The 27,434-nt window shown below is 42.4% G+C and overlaps 10 protein-coding genes across 11 annotated transcripts; 5 read left to right on the top strand and 5 right to left on the bottom strand.

Moving 5' to 3' along the window:
• Positions 1-229: 229 nt before the first annotated feature.
• Positions 230-1,421, top strand: LOC132265636 (lipase member H-like). The gene is made up of 2 exons (XM_059766374.1): positions 230-1,001; positions 1,070-1,421. The coding sequence occupies exons 1-2, from the start codon at positions 321-323 to the stop codon at positions 1,328-1,330; spliced, it is 942 nt and encodes a 313-aa protein (XP_059622357.1). The 5' UTR covers positions 230-320; the 3' UTR covers positions 1,331-1,421.
• A 61-nt stretch (positions 1,422-1,482) lies between these two features.
• On the bottom strand, positions 1,483-2,511 carry LOC132255913 (pancreatic lipase-related protein 2-like). The gene has a single exon (XM_059752085.1). The coding sequence runs from the start codon at positions 2,509-2,511 to the stop codon at positions 1,483-1,485; it is 1,029 nt and encodes a 342-aa protein (XP_059608068.1).
• Positions 2,512-2,945: 434 nt separating this feature from the next.
• Positions 2,946-4,340, top strand: LOC132255912 (phospholipase A1 VesT1.02-like). Its single transcript, XM_059752084.1, has 3 exons — positions 2,946-2,985; positions 3,049-3,803; positions 4,089-4,340. The coding sequence occupies exons 1-3, from the start codon at positions 2,946-2,948 to the stop codon at positions 4,338-4,340; spliced, it is 1,047 nt and encodes a 348-aa protein (XP_059608067.1).
• Positions 4,341-5,304: 964 nt separating this feature from the next.
• Positions 5,305-6,514, bottom strand: LOC132255911 (pancreatic triacylglycerol lipase-like). Its single transcript, XM_059752083.1, has 3 exons — positions 6,475-6,514; positions 6,143-6,407; positions 5,305-6,034 (listed from the first exon to the last, which is right to left on the bottom strand). Exons 1-3 carry the CDS (start codon positions 6,512-6,514, stop codon positions 5,305-5,307), a joined length of 1,035 nt encoding a protein of 344 aa, XP_059608066.1.
• Positions 6,515-7,214: 700 nt separating this feature from the next.
• LOC132255910 (lipase member H-A-like) lies at positions 7,215-11,309 on the bottom strand. The gene is made up of 3 exons (XM_059752082.1): positions 11,221-11,309; positions 8,058-8,225; positions 7,215-7,991 (listed from the first exon to the last, which is right to left on the bottom strand). The coding sequence occupies exons 1-3, from the start codon at positions 11,307-11,309 to the stop codon at positions 7,259-7,261; spliced, it is 990 nt and encodes a 329-aa protein (XP_059608065.1). The 3' UTR covers positions 7,215-7,258.
• LOC132255674 (beta-1,4-N-acetylgalactosaminyltransferase bre-4) lies at positions 8,950-16,113 on the top strand. The gene is made up of 5 exons (XM_059751790.1): positions 8,950-9,233; positions 11,907-12,125; positions 12,348-13,076; positions 13,739-14,081; positions 14,484-16,113. The coding sequence occupies exons 2-5, from the start codon at positions 11,980-11,982 to the stop codon at positions 14,490-14,492; spliced, it is 1,227 nt and encodes a 408-aa protein (XP_059607773.1). The 5' UTR covers positions 8,950-9,233; positions 11,907-11,979; the 3' UTR covers positions 14,493-16,113.
• An 838-nt stretch (positions 16,114-16,951) lies between these two features.
• LOC132256518 (kielin/chordin-like protein) lies at positions 16,952-18,153 on the top strand. Its single transcript, XM_059752981.1, has 3 exons — positions 16,952-17,487; positions 17,561-17,824; positions 17,889-18,153. The coding sequence occupies exons 1-3, from the start codon at positions 17,094-17,096 to the stop codon at positions 18,068-18,070; spliced, it is 840 nt and encodes a 279-aa protein (XP_059608964.1). The 5' UTR covers positions 16,952-17,093; the 3' UTR covers positions 18,071-18,153.
• A 184-nt stretch (positions 18,154-18,337) lies between these two features.
• Positions 18,338-19,393, bottom strand: LOC132266190 (uncharacterized). Its single transcript, XM_059767044.1, has 2 exons — positions 19,304-19,393; positions 18,338-19,230 (listed from the first exon to the last, which is right to left on the bottom strand). Exon 2 carries the CDS (start codon positions 19,224-19,226, stop codon positions 18,669-18,671), a length of 558 nt encoding a protein of 185 aa, XP_059623027.1. The 5' UTR covers positions 19,227-19,230; positions 19,304-19,393; the 3' UTR covers positions 18,338-18,668.
• Positions 19,394-20,141: 748 nt separating this feature from the next.
• Positions 20,142-21,297, top strand: LOC132256517 (arginine-hydroxylase NDUFAF5, mitochondrial). The gene is made up of 2 exons (XM_059752980.1): positions 20,142-20,850; positions 20,917-21,297. Exons 1-2 carry the CDS (start codon positions 20,173-20,175, stop codon positions 21,286-21,288), a joined length of 1,050 nt encoding a protein of 349 aa, XP_059608963.1. The 5' UTR covers positions 20,142-20,172; the 3' UTR covers positions 21,289-21,297.
• A 134-nt stretch (positions 21,298-21,431) lies between these two features.
• Positions 21,432-25,183, bottom strand: LOC132256516 (CDK5 and ABL1 enzyme substrate 2). 2 transcript variants are annotated; one of them, XM_059752978.1, is made up of 5 exons: positions 24,602-25,183; positions 23,220-23,371; positions 22,741-23,158; positions 22,589-22,624; positions 21,432-22,089 (listed from the first exon to the last, which is right to left on the bottom strand). In XM_059752978.1, exons 1-5 carry the CDS (start codon positions 24,973-24,975, stop codon positions 21,432-21,434), a joined length of 1,638 nt encoding a protein of 545 aa, XP_059608961.1. In that variant the 5' UTR covers positions 24,976-25,183. The 2 variants fall into 2 exon arrangements, with proteins under 2 accessions (XP_059608961.1, XP_059608962.1); XM_059752979.1 differs by lacking the exon at positions 22,589-22,624.
• Positions 25,184-27,434: the final 2,251 nt, after the last annotated feature.

Genomic DNA, 27,434 nt, shown 5'->3' with positions numbered 1-27,434 from the left:
CATCGATAAGATAGTGATTTGCTGAGAATGACGAGATTTTTTATCAATTGCTTGTTATCACTTATATTTGTGATTGTTAATTGAAAGGATTTTTTCGTGTCTGATAGATATAAAAGACGATAAATGCATAAGAGTGTCATTCAATGAGTAGCAATGAAAGTTATTGTCGTGATTGTGCTTCTCTCCGTTGAAGGTTGGATATAAGGTGTGATTTTAAGATTTTGGCATTAATTAATTAATTGGATTATCCAGCATCTTCCGCATCATTATCGTCATCTCTTGACCATGAGCGTCCGGAAAGAAATTGGCCTGATTGGGCGATGATTCCTGATCTCAATGGAACATTGCATCTTGTGAACATCAAAGCTCAACTGGCAGATCTAGAAGCAATTTCAGACGCCGCAAGAGTAGAAGACATGGTTGAGTTCAGACTGTTCACACACAGTGTCAGTGATTACATAGTGGAGCAGAACAGTCAGGATTCTTTGGCTACTTCCAGCTTCAATTCCAAATATCCCACTTGCTTCATAATCCACGGATGGCACGGAAGTGAGAACTCCAGTTTGAACTTGCACATCCGAAAGGCGCTTCTCTCGCGGAGGCATTACAATGTTTTCGTGGTAAACTGGAGGGAAACAGCTGCCGCAGACTACATCTCAGCCAGCTACAGCGTTCATCCCGTTGGCGATGCAGTGGGACAATTCATAATCTTCCTGAAGAAACACACTGCAATGGCTCTGGAAAGCGTCACTGTGATTGGACACAGTTTGGGCGCGCATGTGGCCGGATTCGCGGGAAAGAGCGCCAAAGCAGGTGGAAAAATCGGAGTTATTGTGGGATTAGATCCGGCTTTTCCATTATTTTCTCATGCTAAACCAGAAAACAGACTTAATACCAGTGACGCCATCTATGTAGAGACAATTCACACAAATGCAGGACTTCTTGGCTATAAACTTCCACTTGGTCATGCAAGTTTTTTCCCCAATTATGGCACTTCACAGGTAAGACATGGGCAGCCTTAAGTTCCTAGACAATCAGTCTAAATTGACTTGTCTACATTTATTCACAGCCCGGATGCGGAAAAGGCTTAAATGAAGCCTGTGCTCACAGTCGAGCACATGAGTTGTATGCAGAATCCATCACAACAAAGCACGGATTTTGGGCGCGAAGGTGTAAAAGTTACAACGATATCAGTGTTAAAAAGTGTGAGAAATCCGGAGCTGATGCTACAATGGGTGGTGAACCAACAATAAAGAATATTCAAGGAGTGTATTGGCTGGAAACAGGCGATGATTCGCCATATGCTAAAGGTCCAATGTTGGATAAATAAAAATGTATTACGCTATTACGTTTAATTTGTCCATAAACAGAATGATTGATTGTAGGAAATTATAGGAGAAAGAAGTCTTTCTTTATTAAAAAAAATTCATTTCATTATGTATATTTAATTTATTTTAAATCAGTTCAACATCATCACGTCTCTTAAATGGGTCCAATGGCGAAAGGAGCTTCGGCATTAGTGGGTAGCCAGAAGACGCCGTGAAGAGAAGGATCTAATGGCTCTCCGCTCATCCTTCTGCTGGCTCCGGTCTGTGGACAGGTGCCATCTAGGATCTGGTCGTATCCTCCAGGACAAAGGACAGAGTAGAAATGCGTGTTCGTGTTGATGGACTCAGCAAAGAACAGATTGGATCTGGCATGAGCACAAGCACCGGAAACGTCAATGCCACATCCGGGCTGAGAGCTTCCGCCATTAGGATAGTAAGTAGCGTGTCCAATGGGAACAGTGAATCCGAGAAGACCTGCATTTGTGTGCATAGATTCGACAAAAACTGCGTCTCCACGATCCATACGAACGGTCGGATCATCAGCGCTGAACAGAGGCCAAGCAGGATCCAGACCAACAACACTAGCAAGCTGGTTTGGAGGCGGATGATTCTTTCCCGCGAATCCGGCCACGTGGGCGCCCAAACTGTGTCCAATAACAGAGATATCCTCTCTCCTGGCGCCGCCTGAGTTCACGAGGAAGTGAATGAAATTGCCAACAATGGCTCCAGTTGGGCCGACGCGATTCCTGGCCGTGATATAGTTATTCGATCCTGCGCCAACGCTCCAATCAACAGAGAAGACATTGAAGTTCCCGCGTTGGAAGAAGGCTTCGCGAGATACTCTTACAGTGCCACCACCAGGACTTCCGCCCCAGCCGTGAATGAGGAATTTCGTGGGATGGTTGGGATTGAAGTTGGAAGCGGCGAGTGAAGCTGGATTATTACGTTCAACAATCTGGAAGTTGTTGGGACTGTTCTGCGTGTATAAGTGAAAGTGTGTGTCGGTTTCAGGGTTGAAGAAACTCTCTGGCTCCTCATCAAGAGCTTCTTGCACACTGACGATGTGGAACTTTCCCTCGGCGTCCGGAACTAGCGCCCATTCCACATTGTCCACGGCTGGAGCTTCCTCCAGAGGCAAGGAACACACAGCACCCACTGCGAGAAGTAACGCGAACACTTTCATCTTGATTACTAAGTGTCGCCTGGAATCTGGGCTTACTTATAAAGGTTCGGTTCTTATCACACCAATCAATTTTCCTGCTTAAGCTGGCCCCATGGCGACAATTGTGATCTCTCAGATCCAGCGAAATCATGCAATGTGCAAAGGTCATTCAAACACAGTTCCTTTGAAATCATTTAAACAACAGAACTGTTTAACAGTTTCAAATCATTCATATTTGTTTAAAATTCGCAATGAAAACGTCTGCAATCATGCGCAGGGCGAAAGTTTTAATCACGCGTTGTGATAGAGCAAAGCTCTTTATCGATGATGTCAATATCTAAACGGTAAGGATTAGTTCTTTGTCATCTTAATCACTGCTGATAACATTTCGCTGCGTATAAAAAGACTACCATCGCGATGACTTGAGGATGTACAGTGCCATTTAACGTGTGACAATGAAGGTTCTCGCTGTGATCGTGCTTCTCTGCCTCGGAGGTTGGATTGAAAGTGATGTTGATTGATTTAAGGGCCATAATTTCTAATGCATTTTCTGTGCAGTGCACTCCATCCCACTGGAATCTCCTCCGAGTCCTCCAGTCGTGCTTAGTCATGGAAACCAGGTGAAAGAGCCCGAATACGCAATGGTTCCTGATGCTGAAGGATACATGCATCTAGTGGACATCAATGCTGAGCTCAGCGAGCCCGAAACCTTCTTCGAGGCTGAGCGGGATGTTGTCTTCAGGCTCTTCACGCACACAGTGAGTAATCGCGTGGTTCAGCTGGACAATCCCGGTTCCTTGACTGGATCCAGCTTCAACGCCAATCACCCAACGCGTTTCATCATTCACGGCTGGAACGGAGACGGAAATTCGGGCATCAACAACGCCATCCGCACGGCTTACCTCGCTCGAGGGGACTTCAACGTCTTCGTCGTGGATTGGGGCGCAGGAGCCAACTCGAACTACGTCACATCGCGCAACAGAGTGGATGCCGTGGGTAGGGCTCTGGCCAGATTCATAATCTTCCTCAATGATCACACTGGCATGGCTCTGACCAACGTAAATGTAGTTGGACACAGTTTGGGTGCTCATATCGCTGGAATCGCAGGAAAGAACACACTCGTGAGAGGAGGAATTTCAGTGATTGTGGGTTTGGACGCCGCCTTCCCGCTATTCTCCGCCGATCGTCCGTCTGAGCGTCTCCATAATGGCGACGCAAGATATGTGGAATCAATGCACACGAACGCGGGACTTCTTGGCTTTGACACTCCCTTGGGAGATGCCAGCTTCTATCCCAACTATGGAAGGAGTCAAGTAAGATTCTATAGGTTTAAAGAAGGGATGAAACGAATTTGAACAGTTTTGCTATTATATTTTTAAAAAGAAAGCATAAAAACTTACAAATGATGTGTAAAGGGAGAGTTTTAGAAGCTCCGCCCCCTCAAATGCCACGCCCATTTGTATTGCACTCTTGCAATTACATCACTTTCAATGTGTTTTGTATATAGATGGGGATTTAATAGATATGTCAGTCAGCATCTGTTAATCAGGATTTTAAACTACTAATGAAGAGAGTTCACCGAAATCCTTCCCTTCCAGCCTGGCTGTGGCATCGATCTGGCTGGAAACTGTGCTCACAGTCGCGCTCATCAATTCTACGCCGAGAGCATCACCACTGATCGTGGCTTCTGGGCGCGTCCTTGCGCCGATTTCAGCAACATCCTGAACGAGAACTGCCAGGCGATTGGAGTGGAGACTTTGATGGGCGGCGAGCCGGCCAACGTCAACGCTCGGGGAATCTTCTGGTTGCGCACCAACAGCAACAGTCCCTTTGCCATGGGGCGCATCTGAAGCGGGCTCTTCGCGAGGCTCTGGCGGTCCATGTGGGGCTTCACGGAGTTCATCGGTCAGACGCTCGCGAGCGGCCTGAGATTCTTCGAGAGGATCTGGGAGCGTTTCTTCCACGATCCGGCTTAATGCAGAATTGTTGAGAAAAATAAATGTGAACTCAACCCACGTGGACATGATAAAACACACGATTTTGTTGCTCATCTTGTTATTGCACGGGATTTGCCCAATCTCGAGATGTAAATTGAACCACGAGTTGCTGACATTACCTTCGCCAGTACTAATTGAGTGCCACACTTTGAGCATCTTTTTAATTAAGAAGAAATCTGTTTATTCGCAATGTCAATAGAATCACGTGAATTACAACACTGCGAAATTTATGTCCAGTGTCAAAATCGCGAATTTGTATCAAAAAACGGAACAGTATGGGAATATGTTGAGAAAATAGCATTTATGCTGATATTTATTAGTTTTCTCAAATCATGATCATAAGACATCAAAACAAGTTCAACAACGAACAGCAAATACGTTGAAAATTTCACGAATATTGACAGCAAATATTAAAGTGAATGATTAAAAATCATATAGATATCTGTACAGAATCAATGCGTAAATGAAGACTACGTTATTAACACTCTATTTGTGATATTCAATGCCTTGAAAAAGCTTAACTGCAGCATTAATCACACTATGAGACCCACTATGAGAATCACAGTTCCTATAAACGTTTTGTGATCCAAACTTTATCGAAAGGTCAATCAAAGACGTACTCAAATCACGTGCGCGTCGAAATGACAAAAAGTTTAGCAATATTTTTGCTCCTACAACCAGTTTCTCGAGTCACGAGTGTGGCTTTTTTGTTGGGACGTCATTAATGGCAAATGGACTTTGATGCAAATTCTGAAAATAATATCGTTTTAATCGGCCAGCTTCATTACAATCTTTGGTCACAAAATCCTTTCAGTTTTCACACAACGCTGCCTCTGGCGAAGGGTGCATTTCCGTTTGTGGGCAGCCAGAAAACTCCTCTAGCCGCCGTGGCCAGAGGCTCGCCACTCATGCGTCTGTTCGGTCCGGAAGACACGCAATTCTGATTGAGGATGTCGTTGTAATTGCGACACTGGCGACTGACAAATCCAGGTCCAGAGTTGATGGACTCGCCGAAGAAGAGCCAGGCTCTGCCGTGGGCACAATTGCCGGTAACATCTGTTCCACATCCGGGCTGAGTGCGTCCCCAGTTGGGATAGTAGTCAGCCAGGCCAATGGGCAGATCGAAGCCCAAGAGGCCAGCATTGGTGTGCATGACCTCAACGAAGTTTGCGTCGCCCGGAGCGACGCGCTCCGCAGGACGATCGATCGAGAAGAGAGGCAAGGCTGGATCCAGAGCCACAACAGCGGCCAGGCGACCGCGGGTCACGCGCTTTCCGGCAATTCCAGCAGTGTGTCCGCCAAGACTGTGACCAATCACGGACACACTCCCGAATCCCATGCCTTGAGTGTTGAGGAAGTCCACCATTTGAGCCACTCGCGGACCAACGATGTTAATGTTGTTCCGGGCTGCGGCGTAATTAATGGTTTGCGCTCCCGCACCCCAATCCACCACGATGACGTTGAATTCGCCACGTCTCAAGTAAGCATCCCTGATGTTCACATTCACTCCAGAACCGCCGTTGTTATTCCATCCGTGAATGATGAATCTGGAAGTTGATAAAGTCTCGAAGTGTTCAATGTCTTTCATAACAATTGAGGACGTTGAGGAAGATTCTTAATTACTATCTCCGCCTTAGCTCACAAATTCAGCATACCTGGTCGGATGTGCTGTGCGGAACTGGGAATTGGACACAGACCCAGCATTGTTGAGCGTCAGAACTTGGCCGGCTGTGGGATTTCGGCGCGTGAAGAGTCTGAAGATCACTTGATTGGCGTTGAAGAAGGGAGTGGCGCCTTCTTCCTCATTCAAATTCACCATATGCATGGCGCCATCGCCGTCAGGAATGAGCGCCCAATCCTCGTCATTGGACGGCACCTCTGGACTCAGATCCTCATTCTCCCAAATGGGATTCGCCTGAGCTGAAAATCGCAGCACAATCCAAAGTTATCTCAACGACACTGAATCACAAGAGACAAAGACTTTTACCGAAAGCGACGAGGGCGATGCACAGTAGGAGTTTCTTCATTTCACAAAGTGTCTTGGTACACTGGTTTATCGGAAAATGCGGAGTGGTCCTTTTATTGAGAGTTTTATCTAATCGAGAGTCAACTCCATCTCAATAAATTCTTCAGGACAAGTGAAATTTAGCATTGAGATAGCAGAGTTGTAAAGAAAATTCTCTTTATCAGTGTTTGACCTTTGTCTTACTATCACTACGTAAATTATAGTTAAGATTCCACGCGGATTAACTTGAGATTGAGCTATTTGAATGTTTAGTATGATCCGTTCGATTTCATCAATCACTACTGACTGAAGATATCACAAACTTGTCACCTTAAGGTGACATTATTCCAAGCAATTGCAGAAGTAAATAAATTCGGGAAATAATTAGACTTGGTCACGCATTAGTGGCAAAAAGTGCTGTGAATTGAGAGTAATTGTATTCAATAAATTATTCCAGATAACATGCATGTAATTGAGTGAATTTGCTCTTCAAGATTCTTCCTACAAGCTTCTTGAAGATCACTGAGATTACAGGATCAAAACGACTTATGAAACATATGAAATTGTACATAATTACATAATTAGCTCATGTACAAAAAAAAACAAAGTAAAATGTTAAAGTGTGATAAACGGAAGCCTTTAAAGCTTCTAATTAAGCCTCATTTAAATAAATCGTTTAAATAACAGATGTTAATTAAAAGTAAGTAATCGTATTCGTGTTTAATTAACTGTTGAGTAAATATATTGCTGTTATCGTTCCTTGTCTTCACACGATGTCGCCTTTGGCGAAAGGAGCGTTGTCGTTCGTTGGCAGCCAGAAAACTCCTCTGGATTCTGTGTCCAAAGGCTCACCACCCATGCGTCTGTTTGATCCGGAAGACACGCAATCCTGATTGAGGATATCTCCATAATTGCGACACTGGCGACTGACAAATCCAGGTCCAGAATTGATGGACTCTGCAAATAACGCATAAGATCTGGCATGAGAACAAGCCCCAGCGACATCAATCAAGCGGCATCCGGGCTGAGAAATGCCCCAGTTGGGATAAAAATCCACCATGCCGATGGGCAGATCGAAGCCCAAGAGGCCAGCATTAGTATGTATGACTTCTATGAAGTCTGCATCAGTTAGAGCGATTCGCTCTTCAGGACGATTGATTGTGAAGTGAGGCAAGGCTGGATCCAGAGCCACGATTGCGGGCAAACGACCGCGGGTCACGTGCTTTCCGACAATGCCTGCAGTGTGAGCACCGAGACTGTGTCCAATTACAGTAACATTTTCGAATGGCATGCCTTGAGTGTTGAGGAAGTCTATCATTTCAGCCACTCGCGGACCAACAATGTGAACATTACTGCGGGCAGCAGGATAATCAATGGTCAGCGCTCCTGCACTCCAATCCACCACGATGACATTGAATTCTCCATGTAACAAGTAAGCATCCCTGATTTCCACATTCACTCCCGAATCTGCGTTGTTATTCCAACCGTGAATGATGAATCTTTGCCAAACAATTAGAAAGCACTTGAATCAAGAGACATATGGTTTGGACTAGAGGGAGATTTACCTTGTTGGATGATCTACGCGGAAGTTGGAAATTTCGATTGATTCATTACTGTTTAAAAACAAATCCTGAGCATCCTTAGGATTTTGGCGAGTGTAGAGATAGAAGAACACTTTGTCAGCATCGAATGATGTTACTATATTCACGACCTCGTCAATAGTATTGCCAACACTATCAATTATATTCGCAGTCTTTTCGAGTTTAGAATTGACTAAGTCTGAAAAAATAGCGCGAGAATATTCGATAGCAAGAAGAACGAGGACAAAGCACAGGATTTTTTTCATTTCACAAGAGTAACTGAAAATCTCTGAAATTCTCAAGAGCTAATGAGAAGAATTTAATTTTAAAAGATTTTAACTTTGTAATTCAATCGTTTTCAATATTACCAATGTAACTGAAGATCATTGTAACTTTGTCACTTATTTAAAGCATTGGCGACAAAATCAGCGATATTAAATATATATTTAGAAATAATTAGACTTGTTCATGCATAAAGTGTAGAAATAAATATTGTAAACAGAAAGAAATTGAGCGAATTATTACCAAAGATTCTTGCCTTGCATATAAAAACCTTTGTCTAAAATGTAATTAAAGCACGAGGAAGAAAACAGTGAGAATTATGATCTTAAGAAGAAAATTGTGAATGACGAATTTATAGTCTGATTTATATTTTATGCACTCTTACAAATGATTTAATCGTTTATCATTTAAAATGCTGTTTCATCTGCATTTCATTCATGTTTCTCCTCATTCGTATTTTATCTTATTTTGGTTTGCGTCTCTCACTATCCAAATCACACTGAAATTCGTGCAGAAGTTTGAGAAGCACTGCTTCGTACATTCATTCGCTTCACTTCGTCACGTTGCGCTTTCACATTTCAGTCTTCATCTGTCACTCGAATACTACAAAACTCATTGCAATACAAGTTTAGCCTCAACTTCCTTGAATGATGTTTTCCCAAAAATTGCGTTAAAGCGTCAGTTTGTGGGCAGTTTTCCCAGAATCTTTGATCTTGAATCTCATCTCTCGTAATCTGTGAAGACTGTTAGCGTTCTGCGAACGTCAAAATCACTCGTCTTGCATACTTTTCTGCCCATTGCGACTGACCATTTGACCTGCAATTATTGCCACCCCATGGAACTGTTCAGGAACTCCAGGAAGAGGCGCTCGTAAGTCAGGTCTGTATGTGCATTTTAATGATTTCAATGAATAAGTCAATCACTCTATCGCCGAGACACTGCTCCAAAAAAAATGCCCTGTGTCGGTCGTGTGCAGCCTATTGCCGCAGTGTTGTGGGGACTTTCACTAAATCAAAATAGAGCCACAATTGCCCCTAATGAACGTACAATTGAGTGCGGTCCACGAGATAGGGAGAGCAGAGATATGAAATTATCTGAAATTAAGAGTGTAAATTACCATTCAGAGCAGACAAACTCCGCCATGCGCAATCGCAAATCCTTATGGTTTTATTTGTGCCTAATTGTTGTGTGTATCTAAAAAAAAACGTAAAGAACCTAGTCAAATATCAAATAGCGCCTTGGTACAATAAAAATTTATTATTGCCTTATTTTTGTACAGTCGAAAACGTCCTAACACGAAAATAGTTCCGTCTCGTGCAAGAGATTTTTCTGTCAGATTCAAGGCACTGGACACACATGATAAGCATTTGTGGTTTGCAGGAAGCAAAGATTCAATTCAATTCAATTTGAGAAATCTTGTCGCATGCATAAAACGTAAAAAATGTCAAATTAATAACTTATATTGACTTGATTCTTTTTCACGCAAGATAAAATGTAAAAAAGACTAGTCTTTAATACAATAACTTCGTCAATAAATGTGGTTTAAGCTGTCTATTTTACAATACAAAATTCACATCCTATCTTATAAGATATGAATTTAAAGTTAAATAACGCACTTAAAACGAGACCACGATAAAAATCCTTTCATCAGTCATACAATTACGAACATTTAATAGAAAAACTTGTGAATTCATGACTAAATCTTGTTCAGAATTCTCCTAAAATACTCTGTATGCTCACAGTATCCGCAATTTTCACGTCAACGACAGAGAAAACCTCATGGAAGTTGATGGACTGATTTGCAAGTGTTCTACTTCGCTTTCCAACGTCCAAGGCGTGATGAATTTGGGGTGGAAAAAAATTAAATTGTCATTACTGTGGGGAAAAAGCGGCAATTTGTTCGTCCATGTCGTCAATCTAAGTCCTCGTGACGTTGAAGTCACCAAAAGTTGACTGGAAAATGCTAGAGGATTTTCAATGTTGAATTGCGCCAATGACGGTACGTCAGCTTTATAAAGCTTTAGTCCAAAGACTCTTATATAAGGCGGTTTGTTGGAAGTTTGTCAACAGATTTTTGCCATCCAATGAAGCCACTGAAGAGACACGAGAGGGTGCAATGATTGCGAAATTGTACGCAATGCAGATTGAAATTGTGATGCTCTCGTGAAATTTCCCGTTTGAGTATCTAAATTGGGTGAATTAAGCTTGATTCAAGCCAAGCTAAGGCATCTAAAGTTATGTTTTTGTCGTGTCAGTAAATATAAGATGAAGAGACATAAATTGTTGTAGCGCGTGAAAGTAATTTACAAAATACGGTGATTTTCAAGGAAACTAATAAGAAATTCTTACAAGGAAATCATTAGGAAGTATTTTTGGAGTGCCTAAAGTTGTTCGATAGTATCTAATTTCGTGGGTCGTTGGCTAAAAATGGAGGTTAATTACCGAAAACGCACAATCAAGAGGCAAATTAATCTGTCAATCATATTGAGGAAATTTGAGACATTTTCACGATAACGCCTAAATGGCTTTCCAAATGTCCAGAGTACAAACATGAGGAATTCATCGCCAATATTCACTTTACAAGTTGAAATTGACAGTCAAATTGCAGCATTTGAAATACCATTTAATCACTGGAAATTCCTCCCCTCCAGGCAGACACTATAAATTGATAATTTTCCACATGGAAACATCGCAATTTGTGTCTGTGAGGACGAAAAGGGAGCGTGGAAAATTGAAATCTCGAAATATCAATACTGCAGTTGTGCATAAAATTAGCATTTGCATGCATTCTTCCAGCTGATACCCTTCGTGACGTCGCTGGCAAGTGGCTGTGAAGTCAAGTTACTTAATTGGAGATGGAATTTACAATTTCTCATGGAATTGAGCGCACTCTGCCCTTGAAATATCAACACGATGATCACATGTGAGGCACTTAATATGGGGGCTTCGAGACATTTTTACGGTAGATCAAGAATTTAGAGACAAATTGCCTCACTGAAGCCACTTCACAAAGAGAATTGAGAGTGTTTGTGAAGCCTCAAGAAATCTCCCGTCGAATTACAATGTTTCATTTGATTTCATTAGCTTACGCATGATTATTTTCACAAGAATTGGATTTGATCCAAAGGCAACTTCTGGGAAAGAGTTGTTTATGATTAGCGCAATATCGCTTCTTTTCATGAAAATCATCGTTCGTATGAATGCCTTAATGTGCTGCAGATAAACTGACAGACCACATTGGTAATTGGTTAAGTGGAAAATTGAGAATGACTGATTGTTATCATTCATCTCTGTTTGCCGTATGAATATTTTCACTAAAGATAAACGTGAATGCAGCATAGTTTGTTGAACTGCAAATGATTAAACACAATGCTGAATTCATATCAATGGATGAATAAAACACTCATTCGCTTTATGAAGTGCAAAATTGGCTATCATAATATCGAATGGGTCAATAAATTACACATCAAAGTCAATTCTGCGAATTCTGGGGATAATAATGAGTCACCCAATCAGTGTGAAAGCCCATTAGTGAGTCCTTCTCTCTTGCAGAAGCATGACGGGGTTGAGAGGCGGAGCAGGAGACTCAAATTGAAATAGGATCCGATCGGAATCTCATGGCCCGATGGCATCGACCTGGGGCCGAGCGCACGCAATCAAGGCGGCGTTGTTGGTCGGATTTATTTTGGTGGTGCTCCTCAACTTCTTCAGTTACCACTACGATGTCAAATTTGACAAATTGACTCACATCCCAACTCTATCTCACACAAGGTAGGATCATTTCGTCCGCAATGACATTCTGCTAGATCCTCCCTTGTTTTGGGGGCTAAAAGCAATGTAAAATCACCTAATTTATGCAAAGCATTTAGCATTTCAAGTGTTTCTGCAGAAATATTATATCAATAATTGACCATTGAAAATTCAACAAAAAGTAAAGAGACTTTACTAGAATGTCGTGAACTGTTACCAAATTGCTGTTATCAATTTTGGCAGTTCTCCGCTGTTGTGGCCAAAGCGAACACGTTCCAGTACCGAAGTGGCCAACATAACACATTCAGGATTGCCCTCAGTTAATGCCTCAACTGCCTCACTAGCCAACTCTTCCACTGTCGCCGTCGAGGAGAGAAACACTTCCGCCAGCACCTCGACGACGCCGCACATTCTCAATGAGACCCTCCCGATGGACTTGGAGCACTTTACGCGCGCCCCCGCGGAACCCGTTACCGGCAGCACCAAATTCATCAAGAGCCTGATGACCACGCTGGGCCTGAACGCCTGTCCGCCCGTGCCGCCGGACCTCGAGGGCCCCATCGAGGTGAACATCACGGCGGACACGATAGCCGGCGTGGAGCGCTGGCTGGCGCCCCGGCTGAAGCCCGGCGGCTGGTTCCGGCCGCCGTGCAACGCCAAAGATCACGTGGCCATCGTGGTACCCTTCCGCGACCGCGAGCCGCACCTGCCCATCTTCCTGAAGAATCTGCATCCGTTCCTGCAGCGCCAGCAGGTCAACTACGGCATCTTCGTGGTGGAGCAGACGTCGGGCAGCCTGTTCAACAGGGCGGCGCTCATGAATGTGGGCTTCAAGGAGGCCTCGAAGATGGCCAACTGGGACTGCTTCATCTTCCACGACGTCGATCTCCTGCCCATGGACGATCGCAACTTGTACGTGTGTCCCGACCAGCCGCGCCACATGAGCGTCGCCGTGGACACATTCGGGTTCAAGTGAGTCTCGTAATTTCCTCCTGCAGACACTCTAAAGACTGATTTATAGCCTAGAATTCATGGTTTGGAAATTCTGGAACTGCTTTAATTGATATTATATACAGATTTTAGCAACAATAGTTTCCCTTTATTGATTCTAAATCCAAATATCGGCAGTCTTAACTGTGTTCGTGAACACCGAGAAGAGATTCCTGATGGAAGAATTTTTAGCGATAGTGAATGACAAACGCTTATTGTAATGTTTTGGGCTTTTATCAATGGTCAATATTAATTTTGATATTGGCAATTGATGCGCCATAGAAATAGGCTACAATTGATTCTGAGAAGTGATACAAATGGGTTAATTGTGATGTTTGATTACCAGCAAGCATATGTATAAACATATCAGCAAACAAGCCAATTAAATATTTACCAAACTAAAATGTTGAGGTGAAAGTATGGAATTTGATAAAGTTATTATGCAATACATTGAGGAATGGCACACACAAGCCACAGAACATGTTTCATAGTGATGAAAGGCAACTTCTATGTGCTTTGATAAACCGAACTGTGCACGAGAGGGTGGAACAGAAAGTGTGGGAGCATTTTAATTGTATTATACTATGTTGCAAAAGGCGGTTTGAGTGGTAAATAATGAAAGTGTAATTATTTTGTTCACATAGGTTACCATATAGTACAATTTTTGGTGGTGTGTCGGCGATGACGACAAAGCAATTCCGTGCCGTGAACGGCTTCTCCAACTCCTTCTGGGGCTGGGGTGGCGAGGACGATGACATGTCGAACCGACTGAAGCACGTGGGATTCCACATAGCCAGATATCCCATCAACATCGCCAGATACACCATGCTGACACACAAGAAGGAGAAGGCGAATCCAAAGCGCTACGAGAAATTGGTCACGGGCTCGAAGCGCTTCGAGACAGATGGACTCAACTCGCTGAAGTACACCGTGAAGGACATTCGCAAGAAGCCTCTCTACACGTGGATTTTGGCGGAAATTCAGGATGTGAGTCGCTCGCAAATTATACACAATTCATAACTGGGCGTAATTTCTTTTGTTGTACCACAAGAAATGCTTTAAAAATCCTTAAGAATTTAAACAAAATCGATTAACTATCCTAGAAATCTATCTGACTGTGACTTTAAATCAGGATTTAATTAAAAGTTTCGCTACTACAATTTTTATGGAGTAAAATGTTCAATATTCTACCGGGAAATGCAAATTCCGTCGGTTTAGAGACGCTCAGAATTGATTTTTCAGGCGTTATTTTATCCAACTAGAAATAATATAATTTATGCACATTACAAATAGTATTATAATTAATTTTCAGAAAGTTAAACAAAGCGGCAAATTTCTGTACCTTTTCTAATTTCCTCTTCTGTTTTCTGCACTACGCTTTTTTTGCAGGGAAGCTGATAAGTGATGAAGTGGCTTTGGGGCGGCTGGGGCTGAGATCGGATTGTGAGAGAAACGCAGAATCTTCTAGGCAATTTATTAAATTGTAAAATCTTTAGTTGGGAATCATCAGTGTTGAAAAATGTGTGATAAAAACCCCCATTAAAAATCGTTGTAAAAATGTTCAGAGAGAAAGGAAACAGATCAAATCTGTAATAGATATTCATGTCTCAAATTTGTGATTAGTTCAAATTATGAGTATGTTAGGGTATTGTACAAAGTAATCTCAATATTCAATAAAATACTTCTAATATTCTTTAAGCAATGCATGAATTCTCAATTGTGGTATAATTTTATTCACAATTCAAGATCAGTTTTTTTTTCCTTTGGAATGTTAATGGATGAAAAATACTGAGAAAAAAATTGTATAAACTCGAGAACACATCAAAAAAAAATTCAATCAAAATTGAATAAATATCACAATATTGATATCAATTACTGAATTACCTTTTGATAAGTAACACGTATTACACTAGATTACAGTTATTTTTAGTATCCTCATTGATTCATTTATGTGCGAAATCCCATCTTCGAGTATATATTGCACTCTTACTGAAACTAAACCTCCAAATAACTACTAAGCAACTGAAGAAAATCTGTAGTGATACTGAAGCTTCCTTACAACACAGTTCTTGCATTTGTATTCAAATTCTGATTAGTAATTATGAGAGTTTTCACAAAGGCTGTTCGACTCTTGATGAAAACCTTTCTAATACATAATGAATATAGTGTCTTTCCAAAGATTTTCCAATATACATATATATTCATAAAGAGAGAAAACTTTGATATATGAATCAAAATATTCATGAATAACACTAAAAGTCATGAAGTATAGTGTGCAATATAGCGACATTTTCCTATCGAGAGTATCTATCAAAGTATGCAGCAAAAAGAGTCATTCCATTTTATATTTATGTAATAACATTTTATAGTTTGGAGTAACAGTGAATCCACGTGATTTCTCTCTTCGCATAACACTTCATTGTTCACATTAAGCGTTAGAAGCATGGAGAAAATGAAAAATTAAGTGAGATCATCGCGTCAATTAGAATTTGTAGTCTTGAATGTCAAAAGTATTGCAAATATTTCGTTGGATTTCTTCACTGAAAAGGTGTCAAATGCCAAGGGGCCGATCTACTTAAAGTGGACAAAATCTTGTATACTGAATTGCATCTCAATTGAATTTTCATTTCTTGATAAGTGCCATTGGATGTGAAGGTTGAAAATTGTGAAATACAGATTTCTCTAATAGAAAAGTGGGAGCACATTAAAGATAGGAAGAAAAAAACACATAAATTGATATTCTCTATTAGTATAGAAAAATCCAATCTGAAGCTATCTTGGCAGAACAACAATAAGCAAAAAATAAATAAGAATGGAAGTAGAAAATTTTCTAACCGTAGAAAGAGACTCATTGAAACACAAATGAAAAAGAAAAATGAACAAGAATACATGAATACAATAATAGTCTGTTTACTTTTTAGGAAATAGGCAAAAGTGAATTTCCAATATAAACTTATATATTGAACTGATGTGATAAGAAAAGAGAAATAGAGATAATAAAGTTGTGTAGACGATGGAAGATTTAGTGACACATCAGTATTAATATGGCAAAAAAGCATTCAAATAAAAATTCAGATACAAAATACAAATGTTTTTCCTCTCCGCTTTAATATCATTTGCCCATGGTGAGAATAATTCAATTTCGTGCCATTCTGCAAACTCTTCTGTTGCTCTTCTCTTGCATTTCTTCTCATTTTCCTGATTACTATTTTGCCAAATGTTTGAGTTTGCCACTCATGAATCAACATTCCATTAGAACATTTGTGCTTCCCAAAAGAAGTTTCACCGGAAAATTGTATTTGTCTCTGCGGGAGAACGTGAAATATTTACAAATGTGCTACAGTGAGCTTCACGGGCTAATAAGCAAAATCAACACTTCTTCGATAACAGACTGTGGAGACTAGCGAAATAAGGTTTTGAGTTTTTATAGTATGAATTTCTTTCATTCATATTTCTCAATTAATTGTGTGATTTATTTCACATATTTTAAATCAAAAAAGCTTTTAAATAAATCATAAAGTTTAACAAATAAAACCTTGAGAAATTATATTGTTAATTAGTATTCAAAAGAGAGCCTTCATAATGAAGCCACTGAATTCTCTCAACCTCAACACTGTCCTTTAATACTCTCAGGTTCATGAGCAATTCTTGTTGAGACCGTTGAGCCAAAAAAAAGCCTGCATTATATGGATATTGTCCTCTTTTATCGCTTTACAGACCATTGTCTGTATTAAATCCATTTCATGGATGGGGAATTCCCAAAACCTGCGATAACCTTTCGCTCATGAGATGTGAAGCTAATATTTGTCATGTCGCCAACACTATATGAAAAATGGGTCCTTGGGCCATCTGATCTTGTAATCACATAGTATGCAAATTATTTAGCGCTCAACACTTTCACATTACCCTCCAATGACGTCTGCAACGACACTCAATACGATGAGCCAAACACACGAGTTCAGTCAATTTCTGGAGACACACGTGTGAACATCAATCGAAATGCTCTCGAAACTTGTGCTTTTTCTCGCGCTTTCGCTGCTGCCAGTGTTTTGGGCTCTTGCCGAGCCTGAAAACTGCCTGACGCCCAAGCATTACGAAGAAATTGGATGCACGCCAGTGTTGGAGGACAACGAAATCTGCCCAAAGCGATTTGACTGCGGCACAGTGTTAGGCAGAACTGGGAATCAGTGCTACTTCCAGGGCGTGTCGTACAAGGAGGGCGAGCACATTCCCGGCAATCTCACAAACGGTGCTTGTCAGGCGTCCTGCTTCTGCCGCGATGGCGTCATAACGTGCGCCAACATCGAATGTCCTGAGATCTTTGGGCCCTACAAGCAAGGATGCGTTCCTCAACAGAGTGAGGAGAGTTGTTGTGCGCAAGATTACATCTGCGGTGGGTTCAAGAGCGATAGTGCGCTTATCAGTCACCTAAAGAGATCCGAGATAACGCATTGGAAATATTCCAGATGAGGCAGCTATTGAGGAATTGCCAACGTGCTACTTGGACGGCAGGAAGTACCGCAAAGGACAGAAAATGTATCCCGAAACGAGGTCCTGCTACACTTGCATTTGCGACGAAGGCTTCGACAACAGCACAAAGCTCGAGAACAACACACACTGCAATTTTATCAATTGCGGAATTGAGCTTCACTCCTCGGACGATGTGAAAAATGGATGCACTCCAATTTACTACGAAACGCCAATCTGTTGCCCAATTGGATGGAGATGTCGTAAGTAATGCGGAAAGCCAAGTAATTTTCTAACCATATTAACTATTTGGTGTCTTTGCAACAGCTCAAGACTCAGATTCAGTGCTTGAAGGCGAAGGACGAACAAACGACGAAGATCCTAACATGGAGTGCAAGTTTGGAAGGCTGACACTCAAAGTGGGAAATCAGCTTTCATCCCTTGAAGGACCGTCCGTGAAGTGTGAATGCACAGTTCCGCCCATGGTGACTTGCATTCAGACATCTTAAGCCAAGTCTTAAGCTGTAACATTTTGAAGATAATCCTTTCGAGAACTAATTTGTCTTGATACTTTATAGTTACAAATAATAATAATGATTTAGAAAAATAATTCGGTTTTTTTCACTTCATTTTCTGCCCATTACATAAGGCAAAAAAAGCTAAGTATAATCATAAGAAATAAGTATTGCTAAGATTTGCTCTAAAAGATCAGGAAGAACGAGATTTTGGATTGAAATGGGTGGGGCATTTCAGTAGGCGTGGCCTTACTCATCTGTATACAAGCATTGGAAGACTGAGAACCCATATGACGATTTCTGAGGTAAAATTTCAGGTACAATTTATGCAAAATCCCCCATAATTCTCTCTGTCTTCAAAGCAATAAATATTGTGTACTTTCTACCCGTATACTTAGAGCCATTAAAATTTATTTGTATCTACAATCAACTCCATATGCATAAACATAATAAATTGTCATAATGAAAGTCCTAAAGGTATCAACAGAGACTGTCTCATAATATTGCTACAATTCTACAGCTACAATACAAGGTGTTTATGTACAAATGTTCCGCTCCTGGCAGAATTGCTTGGCAGATGGGAAAGACGTACTCAGTACTCCTGCACTTTTAGCTTCTGGATGCGACTAGACACAAATTCCATCTCATGCGACAACTGCGATCCCGCCAGGTTCTCCACGCGCACGTCCTCCAGCGATCGCGCCTTCTTCAGCGGAAAGCCCGCCTCTCCGCGTCGCGCCCGGACGCCCGCCGGCGCAGAGATTTCCATGGTGTGCGCAGCCGGATCCGTGTCCATCATCGTGCTGCTGCCGGCCGTGGCGGTAGGATTGGCGATGGCGTCTGCCACGATGGCGATGGTGTCCTGATACTCGCCGGAATTGGGATCCAGGCTCTCGCTGCGCGTCCGGTGTCTCTCCGGAACTGTGTAGGGGCGCATTCGCAGCGGTGTGCCCGGACAGCGCCTGGGACTGCTGTAGATCTTAGACACGTACTTTGGACTCATGACCACACGACTGTGAGACTTGCTGTCTGTGGAGGTTGTGCAGAAGACGAATCCCGGCTCCCGGGTCAGGGAGGGATTCGTGGTCATGTTATCGAGATTCTTCAGGCCATTCAGCTCCGTCAGGGCGCTCATTAGCTCATTTTCCATGCCGCTGCAGGAAGTGATTAAACTTATTGCGAGTTCTAGAATTGTGCTGTCAATTGACGCATTTGGTTTGTACTCACTTGGGATGTGCACAGAATACACTACGGTATTTCCACGGTACCGAAGCAAAACAATTTTGTTGTCCAACACAAACTCGGATAGCAATGACAGCTGTTTCTTGACGCGCATCCAGAGGCAAAGCAGCTACAATAAATGGTTCCGAGTAATAGAAAATATGTACAAATGATTCAAGAAGAGATGGGTTTGTTACAATGCAAAGTATTAGCGTAATAATTACAAGAGAATCACGAAAGTGTCTTTAAGAGAGTTAAATAAATTCAAATATCTAATACTTCTCGAATTCTTGTGAAACTAAAGAAAAAGCCATTAATTGTTCTTCTGTGGAAAACTGAATACCCTCCGAATGCCATGAATCACAATCTCTTTCCATAGCACAAACCAGTTGAAACATTGATAAAATATTCGTTAACTTTCTTCATGTATGAATTGGAAACCCAATGAATGACTCAGATATTATTATATGGCGCCATGTATTCGAGCTATATTTTGAAAAATTGATTAAAACTTTCAATACAAACCGCGTGAAACATTGGTAAGAGGGGTAAGAAAGTTTGCTTTGCGTTCGTTAAAATATGCCAGAATTACAGTATCAAATTTGGCTGTGAAAATCTCATTTGTGGTGAAGAATTCAAGGAAGAAACAGTCCGGAAAAGCAGAAGAATGAAAAGGTAATTTTCAATATTTCCTAACATCTGCACTGACCAGAATCTGCTTGAAATCTTAATTCATCTTTTATCAAAACTTTTAAAATTGAAATTCTCTCTTAAAACTTTGATAAGAGATTTTCGTCCGATTACTTTGTTATGGGAAATTTTATGTGTGAGGTTATGTTAATGCTCCCGGACGCCCCTCAGGACGGAATTATACAATGATTTTCACACTAAAAAATCACATTTCCCGCATTTTCACAGTGAAAAAGTGTTCATCAGCCCTCCTTAGTGCACTACAATGTGCCCCTCAAGCGTGTCATTGTCCACCAACCCGGAATTTCTCCTTTGACCCAGTGAACATCTTCGATCGTGAGGCGAAGAAGTTGCAGCGCGAGAGGGCTGCCCTTAGGGAGGATGTTGATCTATATGACTACATAAAGGATGAGGTCGGCTTCCGGCTGGCTGACAGAGTGTTTGACGTGAAGAAGCAGTTTAAGGTGGGCGTGGATTTGGGCACAAACCGCGGTTTCGTGTCGCGACACATCCTCGCGGACACTGTGGAGCATCTCATCATGTGCGAGATGAGCCCCACGATGCTCAGCCAGGCGACATCCACGCCCGGCGTGCGCGTGACCAAGACTGAGGTGGACGAGGAGGTGTTCAGCGAGAGCATTGAGGACGATTCGGTGGATTTGGTCATCTCGAACTTGAGTCTGCACTGGATCAACGACCTTCCCGGATGCTTCGTGAGGATCATGAAGTGCCTGCGGCCGGACGGAGTCTTCATGGCGAGTCTCTTCGGCGGAGAGACGCTCTATGAGCTGCGCTCGGCACTGCAATTGGCAGAGTCTGAGCGGAAAGGCGGCATTTCACCCCACATTTCCCCATTTGCACACGTGAGTTGGGCATTTTCCGCCCGTTTTCTCCAACTTCTGGCTTCAATTCTGGCCTCTCTTTTGCAGATCCGAGACATAGGCGGGCTTCTGAATCGCGCCGGCTTCACGATGCTGACCATCGATACAGACGAGATCGTCGTGGGCTTCCCGAGCATGTTCGCGCTGCTGTGGGATCTCAAGGGCATGGCAGAGAACAACGCAGCCTTCAACAGGCCTCTCCATCTGCCCAGAGACACCCTGATCGCCGCGTCCGCCATCTACGAGGACATGTACAAGAAGGCGGACGGCGGCATTCCTGCCACGTTTCAAGTCATCTACCTCGTAGCCTGGAAGCCCTCGCCGGATCAGCCCAGAGCGTTGCCGCGCGGCTCTGGCCAGGTGTCGCTCAAGGATCTGGACAAGGTCGTCGAGGGGAAAATAAAGAAGGAAGAGAAGTAGAGCTTGTCGCTATAAATATCATTTTTATTACTCTTTGTCATTCAGCATTTCTCCTAGATTTCTGTTATCTTTTAAGTAAGGTAATATTAAGTCGTTGAACAAATGGGCAAAAAAATTTGAACCTCTCAGGATTTTTCGTGATTTTAGGACTCATAAACCAGTCTCTGATAGTGCGGAAATATCTCACTAATCGGGACATGCAGACTAAATTCAAGTGCCACCAGAACGGCAAACTCCGAAGCGATCAACTCCTTGCGGTTCAGCCTGAACACGCCCTCCGTCTTCTCAATCAGGCTCTTCAGTGCGTCGCCCTTGACGTCATTGAGCTTGGCACTGAGCAGCAGGCAAGCGCCGGCGCACAGCTTCCTGTTGGCCTTATTGATGAGATTGGCCAGAATCAGCTTCTCGAAGTACACATAAGCCTGCGAGATGGTCAGCAGATCCACGCGCGAGTCCATCTTGTTAATGCGCCGCATATCGCGCTTCAGACTACGCAACTTGCTGAGCGTCAGCTGCACTTGTGGGAACTTCTCGCGGAACTTGTCGTTCAGCTCCTTCTTCAGGTCCGACGGACGCACGTAGTCAATCACGGACGTCATGTAGGACGTGAAGGTGAGAAGAGTGCGATGCTTGCCGGCAATCAGCTCTGGATCATCCAGCAAATTGGCCGAGTACTGCAGATTCATCTGGCGACCCTCCAGACTGTCATCCAAGTCCAGAGTGGCACTCTTCGCTTCGCACAGCTGGATGGGACTCGAGGCGCCTGGCTTGGGCGCAGAGTGATTATCATATGCGAAACACCTGCAAGAAAAGTCAGGAACACCGTCAGAAATCTCAACACAGCGACAATTGCCGAAAGGATACTTTGCGCAGCACAAAATTCTATTTACAAATTAATAACAGACTACAAACCAAAGAAATGAGTAAACAATTAATTACACAGAGACAGACATGAGCGTTGTCAAGATGTGAACGAGAGAGGAACAAAGTTGAGAAAGTGCTGAAAAATGAATAAATCTATACTTGTAATAAAGCCATAATAACCAATTTTCCAATTAGAAATTATGTGTTAACAGAGTGAAAATATCTTCATTTCATCTCTACTTGATTAAATGAACCAACTTTTGGCCTTTATTGGCCACAAAATGTTCTCATTTCTAAGAATATCACTTAATAGCTAAAAAAGCTCTTAGAATTCAGTTTAGACTGAGTGTTTTTGATCCCCCTCTGCCCACACTTGGCCGCGCTCATGCACAGAGATTAGAAAGCATAAACACACACGACAAGGATGAGTGATTACCATTTGCTACCCTTCTGCCAGGTGATTATTTTCGTCCTGAAATTTGCAATTGTGACATTAATGAAGCATTATATGAGAGACAGAGATCCCAGACAGGACACTTTGGGTGAGAATGAAGCTGCTTTAGGGGGGTTCTTTGGACGCTTCCTCACCTGGCCATGGCGTGAATCTTCATAGCATTTGCGGATGTTATCTCGAAATTGGCCTCCGGAATTGCTCCGTACGCACTCAGATGCTTCTTCTCCTTGTAGCCGAGCTTCGACGGCACCAGCAGATGCCCGTAGGACACCTCAATGCTGCCGTCCACCTTCTCGATGCCCAGCAAATCGAAGGCATCGAACGGTGCATCGTTGATGGCCGACAGCGGACGAGGCCCAGAAGTGTTCCTGCGCCGCGTGCCGAAGTCCTTGCGCGCGTCGCGACCTTTGCAGTACGGCAGCGCGGAGAAGACGAGAAAGGGCACTTTCCTGGACGCCACAAGGACGCGATCGTCCTTGAAGTGATGCAATTTGGCCGAGCCAATGAAGCGAATCTCCTTCGGATCGGATATCTGGACATTCTTCGAGCGCCCTGAAAGACACAATTCAACACCTTTATTCACTCACCACTGGAAGTCAGGCTATAAACTCACCCAAAGACAAACTCTCAGAACTGCTGTTGTGAATATCGGATTTCCTCTCGTCGGTCAGCATCATCAGAGCTCTCTTGCTCACGCAACTCGTGCGAATTGATGATGATCCCAGGCGTGCTCTCGCCAAGATCTCATTTGGCTGACTCGAGAGTCTGCAGAAGAATGCCTTATTAATTGTTTTCCCATTAATTCGCCTGGTGCTTTGTGCTTCTATTGATTTCTTCTCTTCTTATTGTTATTGATAGAAGAACACTAATTGCTTGAGCAGATCAATTATTACTAAGGTAAGCAAGGTGAGATATTAACCCTGATAAGACTATAGTGGATCTTAATATCTCGTTTACGATTTCTTGAATCTTAAAACAAAAATATTTTAATAAAATCAAAATTGCTTCGAGTTCAGCTACAAATCGAGCCTGCAACACTTAGAATTGGCCGCAAAAACTGGTTATCAATAATTTGAACTAACGCAATTGGATAGAATGACGAATCTAAGCGAATCTTTCACAATTCGTGAGCAGATTGACAAAAACAATGGGATTTTCATTGTGTCGCAACGTCGCAACCAATGATAAGGTCACCATAAAAGAATGTTGTGCTGATGGATTTCCTCCCATTTTAGTGATAGACACACAGTAAAGCGATAGGGAAATGAAGCGTTTCACTGCAATTTCTTCCCTTCTCACGGTTTTTGTCATCATCAACAAATATGTGGTCGACTGCGAATCTTTCCCAGGAGTTTTCGTGGTGTCTCAAGTCGATGACACGAGCGTGACTGTGAGATTTCATCAGGAAGATTGGGAAGATAGTGAAATTGGTGATGAATTTGTAGCCAAGTGTCAGCTTCAATTGAAACCACTGCACGAAGAGTGGTCAGAAGCTGAGGTGCTGGACATTGAGTGTCGAGAGGACGAATTGACACTGGACAATTTGCTGCCGGACACAATTTACCGACTGAGAGTGACGATAAAGAGTGGGAATGGCGTGAAAGTCTCTGATGGTATTGATATTCTGACGAAGAGGCGACGCCCAGGACGTCCTCCACCAGGTCCTTATCCACCTATCATCAGACCGCCCATGGGAAACTCCACAAACAACATCGGACAAGCCGTGGAATCTTCAGTCAATCTGCTCTGCTTTCTTGCCGTTCTGCTCTGTAATCAACTGCTCTCCTTATCACTCAATTGATTTCTTATCGAACGTGTGTAACGACATCATTCCTTATCGTGGAGACCCAAAATGACATCCTGTCCCGGACGCACCGTGGATTCTATGAATACTGTTTGTGAGCTCGATGACACAGTGATCAATAAAATGTTCCCATATGCTATTGTTAGACGCACTTTGTACAAGAGCAAACACAGACAGCTGAGGCTACTCACCGCTCCCGGAGAGGAGTGTTGGCCGGGACGCCCTTGCCCATTGAGTAGACGACCGAGTCCGAGCTCTCGGACAGCCGGTCCTCGCCGCGCGACCGGGCGGCCACGCGGCGCCCCGTGTCCACGCGGACGTCGTCCGCGAAGGTGCTGCCGTCGCCCTCGTCCGTGTCCTCGTCCGGCTGGGAGGCCTCGATGGAGGCGACGGTGGTGATCTGGCAGGCTGGCTCCTCGACCGCCTCTGGCTCCTCCTGGCCGCCGTCCAGCGAGATGGCGGAGAGGAAGGCCAGGGCGGCCAGGCGATGCTTGTCGAAGGCCCCGTCCAGGATGGCGCCCCCGCGCGGCAAGTCACCATTGGGACACTCGAACAGACTCTGCATCGTTTCACCACTCACAGAACTGTACGCCTGATGGCACGACGTCTCACAAAGGTTTATGCTTGGGCATTGTGGACACACTCTTGTCACCCTGAACAGCACAACACAATAGCGGTAAACAAATATTTTTCAATCCAGCCATCCACTGAATAAATTCGTCACTTTTCACTGAGGTTTTTTGCGGATTTACGGAATTTTAGTACACATCCCGATAAAGTGGCATCTGAAGAGACAACAATTGTCTGTAGACATTTCGCGGGACAGGCGAAAGAAAATCGACACAGTTCGAATAGCCATAGGAAAATCATAAAAGTCATATCTCAAAAATGGCGCCTATTTCTAACGTCAATTTCTTCTATTTCCTTTCACGGTAATTGACTCTAATTGATTTGAATAATGGCGTGAAAGAAATAACTTTAGTATGACACAGGCCTATTACAGAATAGATCATACAGGAACAATTTCAAAAACAAACCGAAGAAGACATTATGCACAAAAATTCGTAATAACTATCTACCGTGCTATATCCTAAGGAAGAACTATCAGCTTATAAGCATACGAGGGATTAGTATACTTGAAAATTAAATGGTCACAGGTTAATTTGATAATTAATGTGAATATTTGCTTCTTTGGGGAACACGCCTTATCATAGTCAATACTTTCAACACAAGAACAAAGAGATTCGCAGAAGTACGAAATATGCAAAGAGACAAGGTTTTCCACAGCTTTTTGACGTTTTGAATAGCCATAAGGTCGTGGTTTGGGGCATTTCAGACTAATTATGTAATTATCTAATTTAGAAATATATAATATATTGAAACTTGTATTGAAGACATACTTAAGACATTACTAATGTTAGGCATACTCCTCCTTTCGAGTTAATTATATACAAAAAAGTTTCTCAAATTGTATAATTATTCCAAATTAAACTTTCAATTAGTTTCATTTGCCCCCCAAAAAGGGGAGTGTGAGTTGAGTGTTTAAATAGGGAATCTCCTTGGAAAAGCCCATCAAAGTAATTGTGAATTTTGATAAAGTGACAATGTTGGAAGAACGTCACAATCGCCTGAAGAATTTCATCTTCAACTACTTCTGTATTTTGCGATGTGACTTCATTCCTGACTTTGAATGGAAGATTATAAAGTGGATCAAGATATCAATTTACCCTGCTAATATGGCTTTCGCAATTTTTTGCTTCATTTGGCATTTGTTCTACCAAATGGAGGATTATGGATACGATTTAGCCCTGACGATTGTATACACTTTCGGCACTTATCAATGTTTGGTGGTTTATTACGAAATCATGATCAATAATCGAGAGAGAATTTTCACAATGCTGCGTTTCTTTGATGGATTTCTAAAGTCAACAGATCCACTTATTTCCTCAATAAGAAGAAAGCATCTTCTAGTTAACATAGAATTGGGCCTTAAGTGGACAAGGTAATAACCATTGTGCTTATGCAATCTAAATTGTTAAGGGTTGACTTGAGATCCTTTAAACTTTTTTTTACAGAATTTTCCTTATGTTCATTACTTTCGTGGGTGTAAGTGTGAACAGCTTCCATCTCTACATAACCAACTTTACCGCCCCATTGCTTTTGACTATTCCTGGTATTCCGATTGACAGTATCTTCTTCTACCCTGTCAACGTGATCTACGGAACTTATCTCTATTTCGCGATACTCATTAACATTACAAGTGCCGATGCAGTCATCATGATATTAATTCTATACTTCAGATCTGAATATTACTCATTGGCAGAGTTAGTGACTCAACTCGATGTTGATGCAGTGGCGAGAAAGAAGGGATCATACATACTGAGAATAACGTATGAAACTCATAGTGCGGCTCTGCAGAAGATAACAGAACTCACTCGGTCTTTCTGGCATCTCTACTTTCACAAACTCTTTGCCATCATGATCTACCTTTGTTGCACACTGTACATTTTTCAGTCGCTCAGTTCTTCAATTTTCATAGCAGTGTTGATTGTTGGCGCAATGACATCTCAAATCTTTATTCTGTGCTTCTTCGGTCAAGTACTGCAGAACTGTTCAGAGCTCCTCTACGATAATTTCTTTATGACGAAGTGGTATGAAATGAACTTATCCGATCAGAAGGCATTCCTCATCATGACGATGAATATACAGAGATCATTGAAAATTTCGACATTCGGCTTTGGAAACATATCAATCTACACATTTGTGCAGGTTTGATTTTCTTTTCTTTTGATTTTCGTGTCTTTTTCAATACTGATAATATCCTTCTGACTCTTATTAGATTTGCAAGGCTGCAGGGAGTTATGCTGCCATTCTTTACACCGTGCTCAATTGAAAAGAAGCTCTCAATATTGTCAGTTTAAAACACTTTAACACATAGTCAAATATGAATGTTTATGCAGAAATGTTGTTATTCAGAGATTACTAAATAAATTCAAGTCTCAGCACAACTGTAAAGATTTCCGA

This window comes from Phlebotomus argentipes, unplaced genomic scaffold (assembly GCF_947086385.1).
Source record: "Phlebotomus argentipes unplaced genomic scaffold, Phlebotomus argentipes genome assembly contig_5, whole genome shotgun sequence".
NCBI lineage: Eukaryota > Metazoa > Arthropoda > Insecta > Diptera > Psychodidae > Phlebotomus > Phlebotomus argentipes.
This window is presented reverse-complemented; position numbering and strand designations above follow the sequence as displayed.